The sequence below is a fragment of the Pteropus medius genome, unplaced genomic scaffold (genome assembly GCF_902729225.1).
Source record: "Pteropus medius unplaced genomic scaffold, Ma_sr-lr_union100, whole genome shotgun sequence".
Classification (NCBI taxonomy): Eukaryota; Metazoa; Chordata; class Mammalia; order Chiroptera; family Pteropodidae; genus Pteropus; species Pteropus medius.
Genome location: NW_024345601.1, coordinates 17,798,927 through 17,817,557, shown reverse-complemented (window position 1 = coordinate 17,817,557; position 18,631 = coordinate 17,798,927). Strand labels below are relative to the sequence as shown.

The 18,631-nt window shown below is 33.8% G+C and overlaps 1 protein-coding gene across 2 annotated transcripts in view; it reads right to left on the bottom strand.

Moving 5' to 3' along the window:
- The window catches only part of THSD7B (thrombospondin type 1 domain containing 7B), a 742,175-nt gene that overhangs the window by 472,514 nt on the left and 251,030 nt on the right, over window positions 1–18,631 (bottom strand). For both annotated transcript variants that reach the window (XM_039874567.1, XM_039874568.1), the window contains exon 3: window positions 12,388–13,198. In XM_039874567.1, the coding sequence (XP_039730501.1) occupies window positions 12,388–13,198 (811 nt within the window). The remainder of the gene's footprint in view (window positions 1–12,387; window positions 13,199–18,631) is intronic.

The window sequence follows — 18,631 nt, the reverse complement described above, 5'->3', positions numbered from 1 at the left end:
CTCGAAAAACAACACATAAATCAAAGCTGCAGTGGAGTAGCAATTTTCAAGAAAAGTAAAGAGAAAATGTGTATCGAGAATGTTATAGCCTGCTAAGCTGTTTTTCAAACAGTATTTAATCTGCCATATTCAGGAAATACTGTAAATTGTGACTTTCCATAAAACCTATTGAAATTAGATTTTGATCCAACCAAAGACAATTTGGAAATCTTTGGCAAAAGGACCGAACTTAAGCATTTCATATATATTAACAATAAAACTAAGACTACAATGAAAATGGGATTATGAGTAGAAGAATAACATATAAACATGATATGTTCTGACAAGTAGAAATAATTCACCTAAAAGATAAAAGGATAAGGGAGAAAAAAATGGGAAAGTAGAATAAGGTTATAGGTCATAGGTGGGAATCATTTAAAATTGATATTACACATAGTAATAAATTAGGTTAAAACCCTACAATGGATACTATTCCTTCTACTTAAGTGAACACAGAACAGTCATAAAGATTGATGACATATTAAAACACAAAGAAAACATTCACAGATTCTATAAAGTAGAAATATTATAAACAACAATCTCAGCTTATAATACAATAATGCTAAAAAACAAAACGAACAAAAACAAAACAAATAGTCCTGATCTAGAAATTAAAGTATCTTACATCCAACAAATTTTGGGTGAACGAACACAAAAAAAAATTTATAAATTTTTAAAAATAAAATGATAAAAAGACTACATGTTCAGAATCTATGAGATCTATTTAAAGCACTGATCAGAGGAAAACTGATAAGCCTAAACATGTATGTCAATACAAATAAAGAAAATTAATTACATACTACCCAAAATAATCTATGGATTCAATGCAAACATTACCAAAATTCCAGTGGCATTTTTTAGAGAAATAGAACAAATAATCCAAGTATTTGAATGGAATCACAAAATACCTCATATAGTTAAAGCAAGATTGAGAAAGAAAACAAAGTTGGAGTTATCACATTCCCTGATTTCAAACTATACTACAAAGCTATAGCAATCAAAACAGTATGGTATTGGCATAAAAATATACATGTGAATTAACAGAATAGAATAAAGAGCCCAGAAATAAATCCATGCATATATAGTGAATTTATTTAGGACAAAGGATCCAAGAATATACAGCAGGAAAAGGATAGTCTCTTCAATAAATGGTGCTGGGAAAAGTGAAGAGCCAAGTACAAAAGAATGAAATTGGACTATCATTTTATACCTTACAGAAAAACAACTTAAACTGGATTAAAGGCTTGAATGTAAGACTCCTATATGAAAACATAGGCAGTAAGCTTCTTGACATAGACCTTGACAATGATATTTTTGGATTTGACAGAAAAACCAAAGCCAACAAAAGTAAAAGTAAACAAGTCAAACTATATCAAACTAAAAAGTTTTTGCACAGCAAAGGAAATAGGCAACAGAATGCAAGGGTACCTACTAAATGGGAGAATATATTTCCAAATTATATATTCAAGAAAAGGTAATATACCTTCTTGAGGGGTTCATATTTATAAACATAAAAGGAACTCATGTATAACTCAATAGCAAAAAAAAAATCCAATTAAAAAATAGTCAGAGGACATGAATAGACGTTTTTACAAAAAAGACATACAGATGGCCAACTGGTACATGAAAAGATGCTTAACATCACTAATTATGATGAACATGCAAATCAAAACCACACTGAAATATCACTTCACACTTACTAGAATGGCTATTATCAAAAAGACAAGAAATAACAAGTGTTGGAGAGGATGTGAAGAAAAAGGAGCTCTCATGCACTGTTAGTGGGACTGTAAAATGGTGCAGCCGCTATGGAAAACAGTATGGAGGTTCCTCAAAAAATTAAAAATAGAACTATCATATAATACAGCAATTCCACTTCTGGATATTTATCCAAAGAAAACAAAAACGCTAATTTTTAAAAAAAGTACACACACACACACACACAACCATGTTCACTGTAGTGTTATTTATAATAATCAAGACATGGAAACAACCTAAGTGTCCAGTGACTAATGGATAAAGACAATGTGATATATATATTAAGAGCATAATACTATCATTATCATCAATACCGGTCAATAATACACATATATGCATATACATGTATACATGCATACATGTATGTGTGCGTGTGTGTGTGTGTGTGTGTGCGTGTGTGTGTGCATATATATATATATATATATATATATATATATATATATATACACAATCGCCATATACAAGGACACAGTATCAATTGACCGAAGAGTCAAATGTAAAAAATAAAATGATGTACACTAAGAGAAACAATGAGTACATTTAAAATGGGCATGGGACAGGTCCTCTAAAATGACTAAAATTCCAAATTTTATATATATATATATATATATATATATATATATATATGTAATGACTATGTAAAAATTACTTATATACGTATATATGTAGAAATTTTTAAGACATTTTTGCATAACAAAAATCACCATAAGCAAAGTCGAAACAGAAATTTCCAACTGAGAGACAACATGAGAACATATATGACAGATAGAGTTAATATCACTAACTATAAAGATTTGAAAATGAGAGAAAAGACAGAACTTCCTATAGAAATACAGGCAATCAAGATCAACAGATAATTTACAAAATAATCTATAAATACGGCTCCTAAAAATATGGGTAAATGTTCAAATTCACACATGTAAGAGAAATGGAAATTAAAACTCTAATATAACATTTCTCACATTTCAGGTTGGCAAAAAATTCAAAAGCTTGACATAACATGCTTTGTAGATTTTTGATGGGAATGCACGATGGCGTCGCTCCCATGAAGGAGAATTTGGCAATATCTAACAAAATTTGTATGCATTATCCTTTACCCAGAAATCACACTTCCAGGAATTTATCCTTATGATACACCAGCAATGACATCAAAATATATGAGCAAAAGGTTACTCGCTGAAGAATTATTTGTAATTGCAAAATATTGGAAACTACCTACATGTCCAAGCACAGGAGTTTTTTCAAATAAGCTGTAGTGTATACAGTCAATGAAGTACTACGCGACTGCACAAAAAGAAAGAGGAAGATCTTGAATAATTTACATAGAGCAATTTCCAGGAAATAACAAGTGAAAAACAATACAAAAGATATTATACAGTATACACAACTCTTTGTGTAAAAAAAAGTGAAAATGAGAAAATATAAAAAACATTATTATAGAAAGTAGAAGATATAGAATGAGGAACATTTCTCTGAATCTAACTGTATGTAAGTTTTGACTTCTAGAAACAGGCTAATGTTTAATATATTTTTAAAAAATTAAATCAATAAACACGAGGAGAAAATAAAATCTAAAACTGAAAGAAAACTGAAAAAAAAGAAAAGAAGAAAAACTCTCCATTCCCACCAACACAACAAAAGCAACAAAATATTTTCTAACACTTTCAAAAACAAATTAAGAAAAGAACTTTTTGATTGGAATCTGCATTTGTTTATATTTTGAGAGGGATAGGAATCGAAAATTTCTTTCCAAATCTACTTTGGTGGTAGAGATAAAAAACAAAGTAACAATAATATTTGAGCTTTGGCAATAATGTTTTGTTTATAGTCTTAAAAGTTATTATCCTTCAGGAACTCCTTTCAGGGGAAATCACTACAGCAGCCTGAGAATTTAAGGTATGTTTCACATGTACCAAATGATCGCAGCTCTTAAAAGATTGCCCACATCAAATGTTTCTCTATATTAAAATAAAAGTAAAATCTATTCATCTAAATTTTATTTACCCTAACAATAAATATGAATCTCTTTCCTTCTCATATAAACAGACTGCCTAGTTTATAGCTCAGATTTCATAACACAGATCTACTTCTAAAAAAAAAAAAATGAACTGAACTGAAAAAATCTGAACATAGAAGACTACTACATTTCATTAAGGTAAGGTATTATAAAAATTCAATAACAGCGTCACTGATATCTGAGAAAGAATGATGAACAGGCTGCAGGATAGCTATTTTAAAATGTAATGATGGAATCCTGAAGAGACGCCTGTCAAAAGAGAAAAAATAGGATATGCACTGAGACAATTAGAAACAAAAAACCTTTAAACCGAATAGGCAAACCAATTATTAGGGAGCAGAGTGACACCAAGAATAATACAACTGCCTACCACATTGTGAATATAACTATGAAGGGAAAATTGCTTGAAGTGATTATCAAAAGTTATAGTGATCGATGGGAGAGCTAGTAAAGGTCATTAATTAAAGCTCTGTGGTGTCCTAGATTGATAATGTGACTTTCCAGCAAGGCACAAATAAGAGTTTGCATTACAAAATTAAGACATGGTCCTTCTATTCCAAATGTTATGACAACCAGCCATTGCCATTATCAAAACAGAAAACAAAACTCCACTTGTCCCTACAGTTTCACAAAGTCCACCAAAAGAAAAGTGATCTAAAGGTAGATGTAACTACAGAGTAAAAGGAATCTATACTTTCGGACAATTTTTTATGATTAAGAGAAACTTAAAAGTTCATCCTCGAAGTCAACAGATACAAAAATAAGTGTTTTCTTAAATGCATCAGATTTGTAAAACTGAAAATGTGTACTTTTTAAAAATGGATTTGAGCCTTTTTAGCAAAAATCTTAGTGGACTACGCCCACCCAGTATATCACGTTGGCTACAAATGAGACAACTGTGTCAACAACGTGATTTCACATCGGTCAAGGGTAAGGTTTCTGTTTATTGCAGTAGAAGGTAAAGAAATAAAAATGTCCCCACCATATTTTCCTAGTAACCTAATCACTTCATGATAGTATATGAGTAGTTTCACAATGCTTTGATGACTCCATGAAATAAAGAGTATAGATTTCATGACATGATGTTAAAAAAAAAAAAAAAAAAAAAAGAGTTGTTTTGGTTCAGTATGCTGCCTAGAACTCAAAAAAGAACATGGTGACTTCTGGTTTTCATTTCAGCATTTAAGCAGCTTGGAAGGTGTCACAGCACTCCTCACAACAACAAGAAAGGCTGAAAAAAATCAATGACACTTTTTAGATCCCACCGAAAATTGTGATCACCAAGCAGAGGGCTACCTCTAAATTGGAGACTAACAGGTGGATGCAGAGAATCACAAATTACTGGAGGAATAGCCCCGGAGAAGAAACTGCCACTGGAACTAGTACCAGAATAGGAAAACTTAAACTGTGATTGATGAATTGCTGCTAGTTTAGTATAGACAAGCTTTTTAGTTTAAAACTCCAACAGGATGCGGAGGGTTAGTCCTGGTATAGGTCCCATATTTTCATTACTATCACCTCCAGAAGTCTTACCAAGTTCTCACAGCAAAGAGAAAAACCTCCTCATGCTTCCAGCTGGGGAAACGAAAAAGTAGCCATTTTTAAATGTACCCAGAGAATTCTTCTTAAAAAGGCCTGCCCTTAAACTATTTTATCAAAACCTAACCAACTGGAATTTTACCATAGCCTAACTGAACTGAGAGAAGGAAAAAAAATAAGTCCAGGCCCCTCTAGCCTTCCCATATTACCTAATTGGGGAGGAACGACTAAGTATTTGTGAAGGCCATACCCCAGGGGCACAGGTTCAATAAAAGGTTGAGATCTAATTATAGGACTATAAAATGCTTTCCCTCTCCTCAACACTCAGCATACCATCAATAAGGTCCCCCGAATAATAATAGGTAATTACAACAGAAAAAAGTACATCTCACAGATCTTATTTAGGAAGAATTATCCAAAGGAGATACAAAGACTGTAAGGAAGAGGTGGAGAGGATAAAACAAAACAAAACAAAAAAAAACACCAGAGGAATATTTAATATTTTAGCCTTTAATACCTATAAGCTACAGCAAACACAGCCTAACCTCTAGCCAGATAAACACTAAACCTCACATTAAAGCCTATTTATCACAGTTACTTTTGCTCGATATGTCATGCCTGGCTTTTAACAAAAGACTATAAGTCATACTAAAAGATAAAGCATTCAGTTTGAATGGACAGAGCAAGCATCAGATTCAGACTAAGATATAGGAAAAATTTTTGTATTATCACACTGGAAATATAAGACAACTATAAATAATATGCTAAAGGCTCTAATGTAAAAAAGAGATAATATGCAAACAAAGATGAGTATTATGAGTAGAAGGATGGAAATCCTATAAAAGAATCAAAAGGAAATAGTAAAAATAAAAAATACTGAAACAGAAATGAAGAATGCCCTTTGATGAGCTCTTCAATAGACTGGAAAGAGCCAATATAAGAATCATTGAGCTTGAAAAAATGTCACTAGAAGCTTCCCAAACTGAAATCTAAAGGAAAAAAAAAAAAGAAAATGACATAATAGAATATCAAAGAACTGTAGGACAATTACAAATGGTGTAACAACCAAAGTAATAGGAATACCAAAAGTAAAAAGAAAAAAAAAAAGAAGACATGTTTGAAGTAAATTAATGACAGACAACCAAGCCACAGATCCAGAAAGCTCAGGGAACATCAAGCACAGGACACATTATATGTGTATGTGTGTGTGTGTGTGTGTGTGTACACATGTATATGTATATGTACGTATACACACACACACACACACGCACACACACTTGGGCGTAGCATATTCAAACTGCAGAAAATCAAAGACAAAGAGAAAATCTTAAAAGAAGCTGGGAGGGAAGAATTGGCTGAGGTGAAAAATCATCTTACTTTTAGAGGAGAAAGGATAAGAGTTACATCAGATTTTTCACAAATCACTGAAGCAAATAGAAAGTGGAGTGTTGAAATTAAAAAGAAAAAAATCACCAACCTAAATTCCAGTAAAGTTATCTTTTTAAATTAAAAAAATTATCTTTTAAAAATAGAGAAAGACTTTGTCAAACAAATATTAAGGGAATTTGTCACCAGTAGACCTGCCCTGTAAGGAATATTAAAAGAAGTTCCTCAGAGAAAAGAAAATAATATATACAGGTTGAAAGTTTTGCTCTACATAAAGAACTGTTGAAAAAGGAATCAATAGGTAAAATAAAATATTTTATTTTTTATTCATAATTGATCTAATGCATAATAATTTGTTCAAAATTATAATAAGAATGTATTGAGTGATTATAGGTTTTGAGTAAGCGAAATTAATACCAGCAATGTTATAAAGGATGGGAAAATAGGACTGGGAATATTCTGCTATAAGGTACTTGCACTACATGCAAAGTGGTATACTGTTATTTGAAAGTGGACTTGGATTAGTTGTAAATTTACATTGCAAACCCTAACGCAACCACTGAAAAAGGTAAAAAAAAAAAGGAAGTATAACTGATATGCTAAAAGAGGAGATAAAATGACATAATATAAAATGTTCAATTAAAATCAAAAACATGAAAAAATAGAAGTCAAGTGAAATAAAAAACAAAGGCAATGAATGCAGAACAATAATAAATGTGGTAGATATTAATCCAATTATATCAATAATCATTTTAAATGACAATGATACAAACATATTAAGAAATTAGGACTGTCAGAGTAGATAAATAAATAAGATCCAACTTTATGTTATCTACAAGAAACACTAAATATAAAGACACAGACATATTAAAAAGTAAAAGATTAGAGAAAGATATACCATGATAACAGTAATCAAAAAAAAACCTGGAGTAGTTATATTAATTCCAGACAAAACAGATTTCAGGGCAAACAAAATTATCAGGAATAAAGAGAGGCATTACATAACAATAAAATAGTCAATTCTCCAAAAAGACACATGAATCCTTGATACGTATGTGCCTAATGACAGATAGAACTGCAAAGAATAGATGAATCCACTATTATAGCTGGAGACTTCAATACCCTTCTATTAGTATTGGACAGATCCAACAGACAGCAAATCAGTGAGAACATAGTTGGACTAAACAGCACCATCAATCAACTGGATATAACTGACATTTATAGAATACTTCATCAGATAATAGCAGAATACACATTCTTCTCAAGTTTGCACAGCACACTCAAGATAGACCACATTTTTCGGCCATGAAACACATCTTAACAAATCTGAAAGAATAGAAATCACACAAAGTATGCTCTCAGGAGTATGCTCACAGTGGAATTAAACTATAAATTGATAACAGAAAGATGGCTGGCAAACCCCCAAATACTTCAAAAAGTGTGAAGTTCAAACAACACACTTTTAAATGATACCTGGGCCAAAGAAAAAATCTCAAGAGAGTTATACAATATTTTGAACTAAACCAAAATTAAAATTTGTGAGATGCAATAAGAGCAGTGCTAAGAGGGAAATTTGTGGCACTGATTTCACACATGAGAAAAGAATATCTAAAATCAATAACCTAATATTCCACCTTAGGAAACTAGAAAAAGAAGAGCAAACTAAATCCAAAGTAAAAAGAATGAAAATAATAAAAATTAGAGCTGAAATCTACAAAGCCCGAAATTTTATAACTCAGGTGAATAAACCAATTCTTTAAAGGACACAATCTGCTAAAAATCACACAAAGCGAAATCTATAATTTGAATAGATCTATATTAAAGAACTTTAATCAATAATCGATAACCTGTCAAAACATAAAGTACCAGGATCAGACCAGGATCAGATAGGTTCACTGTTCTGTGAATTCTGCCAAATATTCAAGGGAAAAAAATATGCCAGTTCACTACAATCGATTTCAGAAAAATCAAAGAAGAGGACATATTTCCTAATTCATTCTATGAGACCAGCATTACCTAATATCAAAACTAGACAAAGACATTACAAGAAAGGAAAACTAAGACCAATATTTCTTATGAACATGTAAAAAATATCAACAAAATAATTAGCAAATAATATACAACAATATATAAAAAATAATATATCATAAGCAAGTCTTCTTTATTCTATGTATTTAAAACTGGTTCAACATTCAAAAATCAATCGATGCAGTCTATCATATCAACAAACTAAGGAGGAAAAATCATAAAATCCTATCTATACATGCAGAAAAAGCACTTGACAAAAACTAACACCCATGCAAGATAAAAATTCTCAGCAAATTTGGAATAGAGGGAGACTTCTTCAAATGTATGAAGAACATATACAAAAAATACCTACAGTTAACATCATACTTAACTGTGAGAAATGAGAAGTTTTCCTGCTAAGATCAGAAACAACACAAAGACATCTTTTCTCATCACTCCTATATTCTACCACAGTGGAAGTCCTAGATAGTGCAATAAGAAAAATAAGAAAATAAAAGGTGTACAGATTGGAAAAGAAGAAGTAAAACTGTTTTTGTTTTCAAGTGACATTCTTGTCCACATAGATGATCCCAAGGAATCAACAATAACAACAAAAACTTAAAATTAATAAGCAATTATAAAAGCATTTCAGGATAAAAAGTTTATACACAAAAGTCCATTGCTTTCTTGTATACCAGCCATGAAAACTTAGAATTTGAAATTAAAAACACAATATATTTATATTAATTCTAAAAATATGTGAAATACTTAATTATCAATCTAACAAAATACATACAAGATCTATAAGAGTAAAAGTACAAAACTCTGATGATTCTAAAGTTTACGTGAAAATTCAAAAGATCCAGAACAGTTGACACAATACTAAAAAAAAAAAAAAAATTTCAGAGGACTGACACTTACTTTACCTCAAGATTTACTATAAAGCTTTAGCATTTAAGAAAGTGTGTTTCTGGCAAAGAAATGATAAATGGATCGATGCAATCAAGAAAACACAGAAATAAATCCACGCAAATATAGTCAACTGACCTTTGACAAAGGAGCAAAGGCAATTCAATGGAGAATGGATAGTCCTTTTAACAAACAGTGATAAAACAACTGGACATTTACCTGTGAAATAATGAATGCAGACACAGACCTCTTATCTTCCACAAAACTTAACTCAAAATGGATCATGGACCTAGATGTAAAATGAAAAACTATAAAACTGAAGATAACAGTGGAGGAAATCTAGTTGACCTTGGGTTTGGTAATTTTTTTTTTTTTTAGTTTTAACTAAAACCAAATATGTTCCATGATAAAAATATTGATAAATTGGACTTTATTAAGGTAAAAAAAAATTTCTTTGTGAAAGACATTGTTAAGAGAATGTAAAGATGGGCCACAGACTGGAAGAACATATTTTCAAAACATATCTGATAACTGAGATCCATAAAAACTTCTTTAAAATCAACAATAAAAAAAAAAAATTCAATAAACAGGTAAAAGATTTAAGCAGACACCTCACCAAGGAAGATACATATATGGCAAATAAGCATACGAAAAAATGCTGAACACAGTATGTCATTAAGAAATGGCAAATTAAAATAAGATATCACTACACACCTATTAAAATGGCTAAAAACAAAAACATTGAGAACAGCAAATCTGGCCAGAATGGGAAACATTTAGAACTCTCATTTATTGCTGCTGGGAATAAAAAATGATTCAGCCAATTTGGAAGACAGTTTGTCAATTTCTTACAAAACTAAATATACACTTACCAAAATATCCAGGAATTGCGGCCATTGATATTTACTCAAATGAATTGAAAACATTAGCTCAGATTAAAATCTGCACATCAATATTAATAGGAACTTTATATACAATAGCCAAAACTTGGAAACAACCAAGACGACCTTCAATAGGTGAATGGATAAACTGTGGTACATCCATATAATGGAATAATATTCAGGGATAAAAAAAACTGAGCCATCAAGCCATGAACAGACATGGAGGAACCTTAAATTGCTAAGTGAACAAAGCCAATTAGAAAAGGCTATATACTACACTGTTCCAACCATGTACATTCTGGAAAAGGAAAAACTATAGAGACAGTAAAAGATCATTGGTAACTGGGAGTTTGGGGAAAGGAAGGGTAAGATCAATAGGTGTAGTACAGGAGATTTTTAGGGCAGTGAAACTATTCTGTGTGATACAGTAATGGTGGATACATGCCATTACACACCATTATACATTTATCCAAACCCACAGAACATACAAGACAAAGAGTGAACTCTAATGGACTATGGCCTATAGTAATGTATCAATATTGGCTCATCCACTGAAACAAATGTACTATACTAATGTAAGATATATTATGAAATTGTGCATGTGTGGATGGGGAAGTGATGAGAAGATATATGGGAATTCTGTAATTTTGACTCAATTTTCTGTAAACCTAAAACTACTCTAAAAAATAAAGTTTATTAATTTAAAAAAATAGAACATGGTAAAAACAAGCAAATCAAAAGTGAAAACATTCTATGCAATAATCCAATGTGGAATATTAAGAAAACAATGTTTTTACAGAATCCCATATACATAGTCAAACAATAATCACCCAAATCATCTACTTAATCTCGTGGGCTTCACAGAGGCAGAAATAAAAGGCAGAAATATCACTCTTCAATAGACTTGCCAATTGTATATGGCATAAATCAGAATGAAACCTCAAAGATAAAATATGCTCATTTGTGAAGCCAAATGAAAAAATCATCACATTACTTTATTCTTGAATAGCAGGAGTAATCTTTTGAGCCTCTGCTAGCCAGCTGTGGATCTCAAGAAAACAGTAAATGGCAATAATGATTAATTCTAAAGATGAGTGTTTCATTGTTTGGTAATTTAAACCATTGAATACCATCTTAATTTGGAAGAAACTTGGCAATGTAGCAGTGCTTCCATTTAAGACCTTCTGAGGGAAAATTAAACAAATCTTACTTTCGACATACTTCTCTGAGCTTGTCATGATGTTTTATACTACATTTTAAAATAAAACAATTACAAATATTCTTGAAACCTAAACTATTGCTTTTAAAAGTTTTAGTTTATTCCCTCTGTAGGTTCATAATTCTAATTATTGCTGTGCAAGTTAATATTTTTATCAGATCAATGCCCAAAAAAAGCTGTCTTGAATTAACTTATTGATATTATTACTATAAAAAATCTATATCTCAAATGTAAAAAATACTTCTTAATCATGAAAACAAAATGAAATAAAACAACATAAGTTTAAAAAACAAACATGAAAAATGATAAATATTTACAGAACTTACATCAAAAAATTATAATGAAAGACAGTCTTTTATTACTATTGTAACAAAAGAATTTTTGTATTAACTGATTGATATTTGATAAAATGTGGTAATATAGGACTTATCCTATATAGTTATACTACCAAATATGCTAGAATTAAGAGCATTGCCTGGTCTATACTCTGAATTTTTGATAATTGAAATTGAAAGCTTCTCAAATGAAACTTCTAAAACCCCAAATCCCAAACCTGATCACAATTTCTCCTTTGTAGAAAATCATAAAGAAACCTTAGGTGAATCAAAGATATAAACATGAAGGCCTCCTACCTTAACACAGCATTTTTTCCGTCACTTCTCGTACACCAAACTTGCCGCGTTTGATAACCTATTTCTATGTCCCAGGGCTTGGAATGGTGATGTGGCTTGTAACTTTGATGTCTAAAGGTGACGTGCTCCTTTGAATCAGAGCTAAAATCCAGAACAGTTCTTCCGCTTAGGTTGATTTCTTTAAGATGAGGCAGTCTACATTTACTCCATGGTCCAACTTTAAGACTGAAGGTATATTCCTCTTCTCCAAGAGGACAAGAAATGGGAGCATCACAAACTCTTGACTCAGTCAGATTGGGACACTGTGAACCTCCGTAGAGAGGGGGAGCAATGGCCACACGAGTTCTGTGTTGCAACTGCTTCCCACAGCCCTTGCTACACTTGGACCATTGTGAGAACTCAGATACAACACAATCCCGGGGGCAAGGAATGAGGCAAGCTTGTTCTGCAGGGGGCTGAGGGGCAAAGTGTTCACATATTTCATTTACAACCATGGTTCTGTTCAACTTCTGAACACAGTGCACAGTCCGGTGCTGCAGTCCATGCTGAGCAGTCACGCAATCTGCAGTCCGAGCCTTGGCTTGGCCGAGGACAGAGGAAACAAGCACACAGTGGTGCCAGTCAGAAACCTCCCACTGGAAGAGGTCACTATGCCAGTCACAGACTCGGAAGCAGCTTCTTTCCTTTGGAGGTCTGTTGTTATCATCGCAGTTAGACAGGTGACTTGTCCACCCTTCAAAGTGGAAACACCACAGTGCGCGAGTCTGGATTCCTCCCAGCCCACAGTCTCCCGTACACCTTCCCCAGGGGCCTACAGACAGAAAAACAAGGGTGTCAGTTACTCAGAGATTCTATGCCGCCATCCACACAAAAGCAGGTCAATCTGCACACTTCACAATGCAGCCAGTGTGAAATTATGAATTTTGGTGGACAATATAGTGTTTAAGAATATGGACTTTCTATCAGTTTGTCTTTGTTGAAATCTCCATTTCACGTCTTACTGCAATGTAAACTTGAATGAATTACTTCTAAGCCTTAGTTTCCTTAACTACATAAGGGAGAAGATAATAAAAGCATTGACTTATAGAACATTTCCAAGAATCCATGATATAATGTGGTGCCAAGTACAAAATACACATTTAATAAATGATTGGAATCACTTTAATTATTATGTTTCACAGCCTATATATCTAACTCAATATTAATACTTCTAGTCAGGCAGTGTTTCATCTAAAAGAAAAGCACTAAATCCAGGTTTTAATAAAGTAGGATATATCAGGTTTCTGATCCTTCAGTTCGTACCCTAAATAGCTCAGAAGAGAAATGTTATAAAAAAAAAAAACCTGCCAAAGTATTCTAGATACATATTCATTTTCTAAATAATTGTCCCCAATTTTGGTTTTTGCTTGCATAGTGAATATTATGAGAAAAGAGAAAATATTGGATTGTATGTGTGGCGGGGGGAAAGTAAGGTAATAAAAGAAGTAACATTAAATTGCCTATGGAAATCCTGCCCCTACAATTCTTGAAATATACCTGTTTTGATTTCTGATAGGTGCTAACTCCAGGTAAAGTTTCAAATATTAGCTTGTAATGTGTCAAATCTTTAAATCAATGAGTTATTGTGGGAAAGAGTTTAGCAAATGGACAGCTAAAAGCGGTGCCAATTGATGTTTCTCACATTTTTTTTTGCATCTAGTCTATAGACATACCAACCAGTTTGTCCAGAAGGCTGATCATATATCTTTTCACAAGGACTACAAAATAATCTCATTTTGTGTCAATAGGGGAAAAAGTTTTCTCCCTTTCACTTTACTTAAATATGTAATATGAACCTGAAAAAAGTTTATTAGCTGAACCACATAATTTTTACCCCTGTACTAGCATTGTGATAATCATAAAGGCAATTAACTCCCTGAGAAACATTTTAATTTCCACAGATGAGAGAAAGAAGATACAGTCTTTTTCTCTTTCTTCAAATCTGATCAAACAGCCAAAATGCAATTCAATTACTTCATGAAAAATATTTTCATGCATGTCAACTACATTTCTTGGAACAGTAAATGTGTAAACAGTCCTACATGCATTTAGGAAGAGACACATACATCCCCAGAGAAATGGGTATTTCCATTTGGGGCAACATGCTACAATGAGGGTCCTTAACTTTCACAGGACAATGGTTTTGGGGTTCTAATGCAAACAGTTATCCTGGTTCTTCCTCATAGCCCTGTTCTGGATATGTAAACCTCATATTCTATCATGTTGGGGTGCAGTACCACTGATTTCTGTCACTTTGAGAGAGATATCAACATAGAAAATACCCTCTCTTCTTTTAGTACCTCCATACTAGAGTCTCCCGTTGCTGAAATGGACAGAGGAATTTCATTGGAGTAAGTCAGCTTTTACTTACCAAAATGCCCAAGAGTTTGCCACACACTTCACCAGTACTGCTCATGTCCCAATAAACACACATGGAAAGTGGTGCTCTCAGTACAAACTGATTTAATCAACTGCCCTCAATTCTGGTGATTTCTTCCTACATCACCCACAATTTTTTACTTTGTATATTGAGATGTTCATTGTTACATGAAAGTCATCTGCAGATTCCATATATTCAGATGTTCTGGAGCAGTTCCAGTTTAAGTATGCCATCCCTTGTCCATCATGTCAAACTATTCATGCAAATTTTTATTATCAAAAAATAAAAATCACCATGGAATCTCCACAAAGGAATATCTAAAAAATATATGATTGCAGCAAAGTTTTAAAATCTAAAATCAGTCTTGAATGATATAAAACAGTCAATGGATAAATTAACGGAAGCTTTTTGTAAAGCACTGGTATTTTAAAATAATGTCTGTCCATACAAATGGCCAAAAAACATATGAAAAGATGATCAACATCACTAGCTATTACAGAAATACAAATCAAAACCACAATGAGATACCATCTCATACCTGTTAGAATGGCTATTATCAATAGGACAAGTAATAACAAGTGTTGGAGAGATTGTGGAAAAAAAGGAACCCTCATACACTGCTGGTAAGATTGCAAATTAGTATATTCGTTATGGAAAATAGTATGGAGGTTCCTCGAAAAACTAAGAATTGATCTACCATATATTCTAGCAATCCCTCTTACAACCACAAAGAAATTACAACTAAACTACAGAATAGCCTAATTAGGAGTCACCTGAAGTCTAGCTAAACAGAAGTACTACAACTGGGAACACGTAGAAGAGGACACCTCAAGAATGGTAGTGGAGCAAAGACATAGAGCAGGCTGGTCTCACATCTGTAGGTAGTAGTTGAGATCCAGAGGAATATCTTGGCTGTGGAGGTACCCCCTGGAGGAGCAAGAGGTCCCAGGCCCACACTAGCCTCCCAATACAGGGTTTCTGTACTAATAGAAGTCCTCACAACTTCTGGCTGTGAAAACCAGCAGAGATTATGGCTGAGTGAGATAGAGAGCCACTGAAGGTGTGGACATTTCTTTTCAGGGGCCAGCGGACTTACTCGCTGACACACTCACTCACTCTGAGCTCTAGCATTGGGGAAGCAGATTGAAAGATGCCGAAAACATACAGGAAGGAACTGAATTGTCTGGCTACAGGACAAGGACTGGAGGGGCAGCTTTCTCCCAGATGGAAGTGCTAGTAGAGGCCTCTGTTCCTTTTTTGGGCCCTCCCCTAGCTTGCAGACGCAGGTAAGTGTCATATCTGAATCTCCATCAAACTGGCTGACACTGGTCACCCTGCCCTGGTGATTCTGAGGTCCTGCCCCACCCAGCTTGTGGGCCCACTGAAGCTGCTACCAGTGTCTTTTCCATACAACCGGCCTGCTTTGGCTCATGCTGAGGACTTTTCTAAAATCTCTCAAAGGTTCACAAAACCTAAACAAGCAGTGTCTGGCATCAGTATGCCCTATATCTCTTACTAAGCAGCCCCAAGTCTGGCACTAGCAGCAGCCGGCCTCAGTTTGCAGCTTGGCCTCTCAAGGTACCTCCATGCCCATCTCAGATTGCTTGGTAGCTCATGCCAGGTGACCCTGGGAAGGGCACAGGCTGTGGCTAAACTTGGCCTATGGTAGGGTCCATCCCAGAAGGCCTCAGCTGGCATGCCCAGTGGCTGGCTTTGGTCTGAGCTGGAGAACAACCAGGGTCATATCCAAGGATGACACACCTAAAAGGCAGACTGGGCAGGAACCAGAGCCCTGCTAAAGTGAATCCTGCCCCATAGTATCAGCCCCTGTACAATAGCTTCTTCAGTGTAGTCACCAGCCAGTCCTCACAAGCAATCAGCCCAAAGGTCAATCCCTCTCATTAACATGCAAATAGCAACCAAGGCTCAAATACAACAGGAAGGCACACACAACCCATACAAGGAACACACCTGGAGCACCCAGCTCAGGTGTTCAGGCAGACTACACCACTGGGCCCCATAGCACACCTACTACATAAGACCACTCTACTAAGATCTGGAGACATGGTAGCCCTATGAAATACATATAAACAAACACAAAGAGATAGCCAAAATGAGGAGACAAAGAAATATGTTCCAAATGAAAGAAAAGAACAAAGATCCAGAAAAAGAACTTAATAAAATGGAGCCAAGCAACCTACCAGATGCAAAATTCAAAACACTGGTTATAAGGATGCTCAATGAACTCAGGGGAAGAGCAAATGAATTCAGTAAAACTTTAACAAAGAGATAGGAAACATAAAAATGAAAATAGAAAACATGAAAAAGAGCCAGTCAGAAAAGAAGAATACAATAACTGAAATGAAGAATACCTTAGGAGAAATCAACAGTAGGTTAGATGAAGCAGAGGATCAAATCAGCAATTTAGAAGATAAGGTATCAGAAAACAGCCAATCACAACAAGAAAAAAGAATCCAAAAAAATGAGAATAGTCTAAGGAGCCTCTGGAACAACATCAAGCATACTAATATCCGCATCATAGATGCACTAGAAGGAAGAGAGCAAGGGATTGAAAACTTATTTCAACAAATAATGATGAAAAACTTTCTTAAACTGGTAAAGGAAATAGACATACAAAACCAAGAGGTGCAGAGAGTCTCAAAGAGGATGAACCTAAAAAGACCCACACCAAGACATATCATAATTAAAATGCAAAGGTTAAAGACAAAGAGAGAATCTTAAAAGCAGCAAGTGAAAATCAGTTAGTTACCTACAAGGGAATTCCCATAAGACTGTCAGCTGACTTCTCAACAGAAACTACAAGACAGAAGGGATTGGCAGGAAATATTCAAAGTGATGAAAAGCAAGGATTTACAACCAAGATTAATCTACCCAGAAAAACTATCGTTTAGAATTGAAGAAGAGACAAAGAGCTTTCCAGATAAGAAAAAGCTAAAAGAGTTCATCGCCACCAAGCCGGTATTATAGGAAATGTTGGAAGGACTTCTTTAAGAAGAAAAAAGAAAAAAAGAAAAAAAAAAAGATAAAAAATATGAATAATTAAATGGCAACAACTACATATCTATCGATAATTACTTTGAGTACAAATGGATTAGGTACATTAATCAAAAGAGGGTGGCTGAATGGATAAGAAAATAAGATCCTTAATAATGTTGTCTACAAGAGACTTCAGATTGAAAGACATATGCAGACTGAAAGTAAAGGGATAGAAAATATGTTCATGAAAATGGAAACGAACAAAAGCTAAGGTAGCAATACTTATACCAGACAAAATGGACTTTAAAACAAAGGCTATAGCAAGAGACAAAGAAGGACCCAGTTATCCTATTTCTGGTTATTTATCCAAAGAAGCCCAAACACTACTTCTAAGGAACAAGAAATTCTTATGTTCATTGCACCATTATTTACAATCAAGATATGGAGGTTATCTGGGTGTCCATCAAGGAATGAATGAATAAAGAAGAGTTAGCACATATGTAAAATGGAATATTACTCAGCCATAAAAAAGAATGAAATGTTATCTGGAACAACATAGATGGACCTAGAGGGTATTGTGCTGAATGGAGTCAGAGCAAAACAAATGCCATATGATTTCACTTACATGTAGAATCTTTTTAAAAATTAAAATAAACAACAACAACAAAAAATAGAAACAAACTCATAGATTCAGAAGACATTTTGACGGTTGTCAGCTGAGAGGGGGTTTAAGGGTGGGCGAAAAAGGGGAAGGGATTAAGAAGTACAAATTAGTAGTAACAAAATAGTTATGGGGATGTAAATTAAAGCATAAGAAATTTTACCAGG